Source organism: Gracilinanus agilis, chromosome 6 (assembly GCF_016433145.1).
Source record: "Gracilinanus agilis isolate LMUSP501 chromosome 6, AgileGrace, whole genome shotgun sequence".
Lineage (NCBI taxonomy): Eukaryota > Metazoa > Chordata > Mammalia > Didelphimorphia > Didelphidae > Gracilinanus > Gracilinanus agilis.
Window position 1 is genome coordinate 221,588,880 of NC_058135.1, and position 9,334 is coordinate 221,598,213.

A 9,334-nucleotide genomic window follows, 5' to 3' on the forward strand; every position below is an offset into this window, starting at 1 on the left:
TAAAATGGTTTGTGTCATTGTCATACCCTCTAAAATCAATATTACTTTTTACTGTGTAAATCAGTTACTTGATTTTCATCAAATACTTGAGTTATCCACTTTGTAGATAGGTAGTGATGTAAAAATAATATGCTATTATTACACATACTTATTTTGGTTATACAACCTATTCATTTGTGATCTAATACTTGTTTTTTTCCATAGGAAATATTATAGTTTTTAAGGAAAAAACTTTTTTTTTGCCTATGGATTTTAAGTGAAATAAGTATCCTGTGTACTTGTTGCTTGGATTCTTAAAAAATATAAACCCAAATAATAATCTGTTCATAACAAAAGAGTTTTGGCAGTTAAGACATGAGTTGTGGAGATGAGTTTGTGGATACTTTAAAAAAAATTGGTTATCCAAAGAGTGATAATCTTAATGGAGAAGATTTTGACTGGTTATTTGAAACTGTTGAAAATAAACCTTTTTTGGAGTGGTTCTGTAAAAATGTGAATGAACAGCATGTATTGACTGAAAAAGAACTGCAAGCTTTTAGCACCCTTCAAAAATCTGGCAAGCCCATCCTAGAAGAACAAGCATTGGATGAAGTTCTTAAAACTCGGAAAACTTCTGATCTGAAAACATCTAGTTTGGAAGGAGTTGAACTAGAAAAATTAGAGACTGAACTCCAAGCTCTTCAGAAGTTAAAAAATCTAAAAATTCAGCGACGTAGTAAATTCCAGTTGATAACTTCAGCAAACAGTCATAGCTCACTCCAGTTAAGTGCTAAAGAAGAAGAAGTTGCTAAAAATTTAAAGGAGAGTCAAGGATTTCTAAATGCTGTAAATTCCAAGATAACTAATGAACTTCAAGATCTTATTGATGGAGTTGAGAAATTGACATCATTCTTTGGTTGTTTAGAGAGAAAACAAGGAACAGCACCAGTATTTTTATCTCAGCTTGCCTTGGAAAAATATTTAAGCCAAGAAGGACAAAGCACAGTAGCATTAACTTCATACACCAAAAAACATTTCTTTCAGGGTATACAGGATCTAGTTGAAAGTTCAAATGAAGAAAATTTTCAGCTTTTTGATATACAAACATCATCTGTTTATGATGATAACGATAATGAAGCTCATGAGGAGAGACGCCTTGAGATGGCTAGGATGCAGCTGGCTTATGTTTGTGTACAACATCAATTAATTCAATTGGAAGCAAACAAATGTAGCCTTCAATCACGTATAAAATGTGCAGAGGAGACTCTTCAAACCCTGTCTGGCAAGGTAAGATAAAAAATTAATTGTGTCATTTAAAGAAAAAATTGTAGTAAACACTATCAAATTACTTAAAAAGGAGATAGTAGAGAACTGTATTTATTGCCAATTTGTCTAATGAATAGGTGTTATATGTTAGTGTTTGAAAATTTTAAAGTGGTCATGTAACTTTAAACAACCTTAAGACCAAATAAATAATTCTGTATGTGTTAATAAAAGCACGTATATTACTGCTTATCTCCTATTTTGTTAGCTAATTTCTACATTTTTATATGGTCAGATTGTATATATTATTCTTCTGGTTCTCTTTTGTTTGCTTCACATTCTGGTATATCTTTCCCAATTTTTTTAGGTTCCTCAAATTTATCATTTTTATTGGCATTGTAGTATATTCCTTTATATAGTGATATGCTGTAGCTTATACAACCTTTAACAAACATTTAAGCAGTTTCCAGTTCTTTGAATTCAGAAATGACTATATATGTTTGTGTGTGTGTATACTCATATTTGTATATATACACAGATACACATTTCCCCTTTTTCTTAATGAGAATCCTTTTATGGTATATTCTCAATAGAGATTATTGACCAAAGAGCATGAATATTTCTGTGACCTTTGTTGTTTACCACTAGTTTGTTCTCTAAGGATATTTTATTAATATTCAATTCACCAGAAATGTGTAAGAATACCTACCTCTCTGCAGTCCCTTGAGTATTCAGTTTTTCACTTTATCTTAAACAAAGTGATCAATAATTGATTACCTTACATAAATTAAAGCCAGAAATATTGAAAATAACTCAAGGCTCAAGGCTTTCATCTCTTTGAATTTTACTGATTTAATTTGTAAACATTCAGATAGGGACAGAATTATAATTTACTTTTAAAAAAGAGTGTTGGTAGTAGTGTTTTTTTTTTTTTAAACCCTTACCTTTTGTCTTATACTGTGTATTGGTTTTAAGGCAGAAGAGTAGCAAGGGCTAGGCAATGGGGGTTAAATGATTTGCCCAGGGTCACACAACAAGGAAGTATCTAATACCACATTTGAATCCAGGACTTCTTGTATCTATGTTAAGTTTTCAATCCACTGAGCCACCTACCTGCCCTGTGTTATAAAAGTAAAGGAGAGGATAATCTCTGATTTTTTTTATTATACATTAAGACTTCAACTTCTGTAGTGACCTTTGTTACACATTGCTGGGGTAGTTATATTTAATAGAAGTTTTGTGTCACTGTTTTAAGATAGTGACTCTATCAAAAACATTTATAAAAGATTCTAATAATATTAGTCAAAAAAGTATTATAATCAACTAATTGACTCTAGGAGATAGGGTCTTCAGGGAGAATTCTTTTCTCACCTAAGAAAGCAAAATATTTTGGAATGTTTAGCCAGTCATCATTTGTATATGATTAATGTACTGATTACAAAGGATCATGCCTCTTAATTGAAACTGGTCTTGGCAGACCTTGTGATTATAGTTTGTATCACTGTATGCATTTAATAAAAATGATTTTTAAAAAACTCTTACCTTCCACCTTAGACTCAATACTGTGTATTGAATGTTCCAAGGCAAAAGAATGGTAAGGGTTAGGCAATGGGGGTCAAGTGACTTGCCCAGGGTCACACAGCTGGGAAGTGTCTGAGGCCAGATTTGAACCTAGGACCTCCTGTCTCTAGGCCTGGTTCTCAATCCACTGAGTCACCCAGCTGCTCCCATTAAAAATGATTTAAAAAGCAAACATTCAGCAAACTAGCCTTTTCTCCAATTCCATTTATTTTTTCTTTTCCAACTAATTTTTCACATGCATGACTTTTTTTTGGCAGTATATTTGCCTTTATAATTACATTTGCTTTAGTTTAATATTAAAATTGATTTTCATTTTCCTGAACACACACATCAACTGATAGCATAGGTTGGAAGATGAGAAATTTGAAAAGTGTTTGTTTTTGAAGTTCCTAAGTTTTGTAAGTTTGGTGTTTTTGTTTGTGTAGGCTCTTGACAAAGAAAACTTAGAGGCTGAAATTTCTAACTTCAGCAGTGAGATTCTTAAACTTGAAGAACAAATCACCCAACTGAATAATAAAACATTGCCTGCTGTGGTGAAAGAAAATGCTCAATTACTGAATATGCCTGTTGTGAAGGGAGATTTTGATCTGCAACTTGCTAGACAAGACTATTACACTTCAAGACAAGAATTAGTTCTTAATCAGCTGATAAAACAGAAGGCATCTTTCGAACTTCTGCAGCTAGCATATGAGATTGAACTGAGGAAGCATCGGGATACTCACCGGCAACTTGAAAGCTTGACTCAGGAACTTAGTCAAAGTAATACTATATTGCATCGACGATTAGAAATGTTAGCTGACCCATCTATATCTCTGCAGACTCATCCAAGGAATACTATTGATGCCAAGGATTGTTCTACTCATAGGTATGTGTCATCATTATGCTGTCACATTGATGTTTTAAGGGAACTTTTATATACAACAAACAATGGGATCTTACATTTTCTATACCTTTTAGTTAATTGTCTTAACTATAAAGATTTCTTTTATAAAATATAAAAAACTATGCTTTCTCTTGAGAGGTAGCGTGATGTAGTATTAGAGAACTGGGCTTGAAACCAGTTAACTGATTTTAAGCCTTACTTCTTTGTGACTATGGGTAAGTTAAAAACTCATGGCTTATGGGCCAGTGCAGTTAGAAGTAGATTAATACATAATTGAAAAAGGGCAGCTGGGTGGCTCAGGGGATGAGAGCTAAGTCTAGAAATGGGAGGTCCTGAGGTCAAATCTGACCTCAGACACTTCTGGCTATGTGACTCAGGGCAAGTCATTTAATCCCAATTGCCTAACTCTCACTGTTCTTTTGCCATGGAACCAATATGCAGTATTGATTCTAAGACAGATTGTAAAGGTTTAAAAAAATAAAACAATTGAGAAATGTTTAACAAAATATATAAAAATATTATACAACATAAATAATGTTAACTTGAGGTTTTCTAAATTATTGTTCATCAGGAGGGATCCAGGGACCCTTTTCTGTTTGAGTTTGACAGTACTGATCTATGCTGCCTCTCTTAAGTGGTTTGAAAGAAGTGGTAACTCTCATTGGTAGAAGGAGTTTACTTACCTGAGAGTTGCTTATACCATTGAAATTGGAACAAGTATCTCTGTGTTATCTTAGGCCCAAATAAAAGATGCTTCTAATGTTTATATAGTTTGTTCTCTTATAATATTTTGAAGAGAGAGAAAAGTAGGCATATAAGTTGGTAGTTATTCATATTCTCTCATTTATCTTTTTTGGTTAATAATGTCAGATTTTTTTCCCAAGGCTTTAATATCCTGCCCTCTCTCCTGGGCCGTAACAATCAGTTTCTCAATGCCCTCAAAATTGTCACTTCTAGCATGGGAAGAATGTATTTTTGTCCTAGTCCAGCTGTTCATCCTTTCTTGATTTTCTTTAGCTCTGTGTCTACTTTTAAAAAAAAAAACCTTACCTTTTGTCTTAAAATACATACAAAGTATAGATTCCAAGGCAGAACAGTGGTGATGGCTAAGAAAAATGGGGTTAAGTGACTATCTACTTCTTCATGTTGCAAAGTGATTAGAGTTCAAATGAGACTCCACTGTAATCAAGGATAAAGAGTGTGTTATAAAAATTTTGCTAAATCTTTTGTTTCATGCAAACTGGAGACAAATTGAATTGTTTAAAGCAAAGCTTTAATTTCTACTCTAACTTTGATCCTTCTGTTAAATAACTAGGTGACCTTTTGAACAAGCTACCTCTATTTTCTGTGCTTCATCTGCCTCCTTTGACATGATCTCGAAAGTCTTTACTAAGCTCTTCAAAAAAAATTCAAAACTTATAACAAATTCTTTTTTTTGAAAAAGGATAGGACAATTGTTATATACCTGGAAATTTATTGCCTTTTTTTTCTCTATCTTCCACATTAAAAGAAGTACACTACCTTTTTTCTTGTTGAAGTCTGAGAATGGACTTTGTGCTTAATATCTTCGCTATAGGATTGTATTTAGTAGGAATTAGCCAGATTTTACTTGTGAAAGGACATTTCACTTTACTATATCTCAAAAGCTGATTTGTTTGAGATGAGATTAATAATAATAACACACATTTATATAGCACTTGGAAGTTTTGCAAAGTGCTTTCCTCATTGTCCATCATGATATTTTCTTAACCCCATTTTATAAAAGATGAAACTGAGGCCAAGGTTAAGTGATTAGCCTGCCAGCTAGTGTTTGAAGGGGGATCCAGTTATATCTAAGATTTGATAGAAAATGGAAACTAGGTATTTATTTACTGCAATTACTTAGAATAATGTAATTGAGCAGTTTAATAGTCATATTAAATTATGTTTTAACTTAGCTTGTCTTGTCTGATTTAGTCTGATTCAATAACAGATGAATTAATTTTAAAGCTATATCCAAAAGAATCCCTAATAGAATGTTTTACCTTTAAAAAATAGTTGACTTTATAATTTTGTTCTATTAATCTGATAATTTTTTGAAAATACTGGTTTAGGCTTTATCAGCTTTTAGAAGGGGAAAATAAGAAACAAGAATTGTTCAGAACATATGAAGGTCTGGAAAAAGTGGCTCAGAAACTGAAGGAAGATGTTTCATCTGCACGAGATCAACTGGTGATAGTTGCTCAAGAACATTCTCTCTTTCTGTCCAAACTGAATAATGGTGTGGATATGCTTTGTGATACGTTGTATTGTGGAGGAAACCAGCTTTATCTTAGTGATCAGGTTTGTATTGGCTTTGAACTGGGCTCTGCATGTAGGAGGCTTTTTTTTTTTTTTAGGTTTTTTTTTTTTAGTCATTATGATATGTTTGTCTAGTAAATTGCTTGAGATTCTCAGCTGTTTCAAAAAACAAGTGAAATTCCAACTTAAATTTTATATATTCTCTGTATTCAAGTTTGTTAAAGTTATTCTCAAAGGGGACTTTTTAGTATAGATTATCTTTAAAATATAGATTTAGTATATAAGGTACTTTATCATTTATTTATTTTTTATTTACTCACTTATTTATTTATTTGCTTATTTGTTTGTTTGTTTGTTTATTTATTTATTTGTTTGTTTGTTTGTTTTAAGACCTTACCTTCTTTCTTGGAGTCAATACTGTGTATTGGCTCCAAGGCAGAAGAGTGGTAAGGGCTAGGTAATGGGTGTTAAAGTGACTTCCCGGGCTAGGTAATGGGGGTTAAAGTGACTTGACAAGAGTCACACAGCTGGGAAGTGCCTGGGGCCAGATTTGAACCTAGGACCTCCTATCTGTAGGTCTGGCTCTCAATCCACTGAGCTACCCAGCTGCCCCCATAAGGTTACTTTAGAAACCATCTAGCCCAACTCTTTCATTTTGCTTTTAGGAAAATAGGCCACAAGAAGTAACTTCCCTCAGGTCACACAGTTAAGTCAGAAACTGAGCTGAAATTCAAATCTAAGTCCTCTGGCTTCAACTCTAGAGCTATTTACACTGTATTATCCTACCAGCTGGAGTTCGAGTGATACTCTATGGTTTTATTTTCTCACACAAAAGGTCATATGGTAGTTTCTGAGGAGTTATAGAGACCTTGCCTGTATACATCCTGGGTAACTGTTAGGCATTGGTGAAGGGGTAAGTCAGAGTCAAAGGCGGTAGAATCACAGAATTATCAACTTGAGAGTCACAGTTTTTTGAGGTTAGTCATTGCATCAGAAAACTAGTTTATATTTTAAGTTGAAAAGTTGTTATGGAATTTCCTGCTTTGTAGAAAGGAAACTTTATAGAAACTTCTTGTAGTTTCCCTAAATTCCATACTCATTAATTGGAGTGGGTAAAAGAAACCAAAATCTTGGATGCTATCCATAAAGTTTATATTATGATTAGGAGAATGAAGCATGTGTACAAGAGCATGAGATCATAATTTGCTCACATTTGTATTACAATCAATTTTTAGGGAGTACTGAGGAGGGGTCAAAATATATGACAAAATCATATTACAAAGCATCATATGTATTCCAATATGATATGTTGTAGTGCAAATTTAATATATAAATACTGAGGAAATATAGGATAAAAGATCATCACAGTGCAAAGGCAGTCAATAAACAAATCTTCAAGAAGTGAATTGAATTGAGTATAAAAAATGTTGGTGAGAATGAATTGAAAAGGTAACAAGGACTTCTAAAATATAAAATGTAATAAATTAGAGATATATATTAGATGGGAATAAATAAGTTTAGTGGTGGGGAGGTTGGTGAATAAGATGTAAAGGCAGGAGAGATAAGGACTAGTCAGCAGGAGACTCATTCTGCATGTTTAAGCTGAGAGCAATTTGTATTTGATGCACATAAGCCTCTCCTGTTAAATTATTGGGCATAGGTAGTTAGAGCTGTGTAAAAATGGAATGAAATGCTTTGAAAGATGTCAGGCCATTGGTCATCTTCAGGCATGTATTAGATTACTACTTGTAAGGTTGTTGTAGAAAGAACTGTCCTGAGAAGGATATAGAACTTCAAAGGGCCTCTAAAGCCTTTTCCATAAGGTTCTCTGTAATTATGTTAAAATCAGTTAAGAACTGAATTAAGTGCAATAGATTACAATTTGAAATTCTATTAATAAGTATTTGAAAAGAGGATTTGCTTTAGATAACTCATCAAGGAACAAGGTTCTGCAGAGCAAAGACCATTGAACTATGGGTTAGAAAACTTGATCCTAAGCCTGGCTTTCCCACTAACTAGCTGTGTGATTTTGAGCAAATCATTTAACCTTTGTGAGCCTTGATCTCTTTATTTTTATTTTTTTTAACTCTTACCTTCTGTCTTAGAAGTATCTGTTCTAAGGTAGAAGAAGTTAGAGGTAGGCAATTGGAGTTAAGTGACTTACTTGCTCAGGATCTCATAGCTAGAAAGTCTTCTTATCTTTTAAATGAGGAGTTTGACAATAGGTGATCTCTAGCTCAATGTTTCTAGGCTGTGGGCCTTAAAAGTTGACTAATCCAATTCAGAACTACTAAGTATTTGTAATTGAAAATAGTTTACATTGAAGAATTGTGGAACTGGCAGTTAAGTCTTTGAAATTATTTCTCCTGTAAATTGTTTTGTAATACTAAGCATTATGTCTAAGCTTTATGTAATTGAAGTGTATGTATATTTTTCTTTTAGGAATTAAAGGAACAGTTTCATCAAGTTGACTCTCATTTGAAAAAGCTAAATCATCTGCTTATGGACATTCTTGCTAATGTAAAGGCAAAGAGAAGAATTTTGGCAACCGATAAACTATATCAAATGGAACGAGAATTATATGTATATTTTTTCAAAGATAAAGAATATTTACGGGATATTGTGGAGAATTTAGAGAATCAGTTAAAGATTACAACTATTGGTCTTGAAAATCAAGAATGAAATTACTGAAAACCAGATATTCAGTATCATATTCATGATATGAAATTTGTATTATTCTGACATAGGAGGGGGCGATTTTTGTGTTTCTTCTTATGCAATATAATGGTCCAAAGTATCAGCAGCTTTTAGGAAAAGAGCTTTTGCTTTGTGAAAGCAATACCAGGTGGCCTTTCTCTGTTATCCCTCAAGGGGTAAAAAAAGTATTCAGTTGCATTGTAATGAAAATATTATATTATTCATTTAGATTTCTTTAGTCTTCTCTCATTTTGTCTTTTTTTTTAATGAAAAAGTTAAGCATTTAAAGTAATCAAAAGATTATTCAAGTCAACATTACAGATTTATTACTTGGTATATACTATTAAATCATTTCTTCAGGTGGCAATGAAACATTTTTCATTTATCAAAGCCACTATAAACATTCACTCTAAGTATAATGATTATAGTTCCCATTTATTTAGCACTTTCTGGTTTACAAAGTGATTTAACTACATTATCTTTTTTGAACATTATATCACCACTAAGATATGTAATGCATAGCATTATTATTATCATTCCTGTTTTATAGATGAAAAAATTGAGGCCTTGAGAAGATGTGACTTGGGCAAAGGTTATAGTTAGTAGGTGACTATGCTAGGCATTGAAGCCTGGCCTTCTGACACAAAATCC

General features: G+C 32.8%; 1 protein-coding gene across 1 annotated transcript; it reads left to right on the forward strand.

Moving 5' to 3' along the window:
• The first annotated feature begins 354 nt into the window (after positions 1–354).
• HAUS3 (HAUS augmin like complex subunit 3) lies at positions 355–8,898 on the forward strand. The gene is made up of 4 exons (XM_044681477.1): positions 355–1,266; positions 3,249–3,688; positions 5,800–6,028; positions 8,429–8,898. Exons 1-4 carry the CDS (start codon positions 355–357, stop codon positions 8,666–8,668), a joined length of 1,821 nt encoding a protein of 606 aa, XP_044537412.1. The 3' UTR covers positions 8,669–8,898.
• Positions 8,899–9,334: the final 436 nt, after the last annotated feature.

Coding starts and splice junctions, on each gene's coding strand:
- HAUS3 (XM_044681477.1), top strand. CDS start 355: ATGAGTTGTGGAGATGAGTTTGTGGATACTTTAAAAAAAATTGGTTAT. Junction 1,267..3,248: donor TTCAAACCCTGTCTGGCAAG/GTAAGATAAAAA, acceptor TTGTTTGTGTAG/GCTCTTGACAAAGAAAACTT. Junction 6,029..8,428: donor AGCTTTATCTTAGTGATCAG/GTTTGTATTGGC, acceptor TTTTTCTTTTAG/GAATTAAAGGAACAGTTTCA.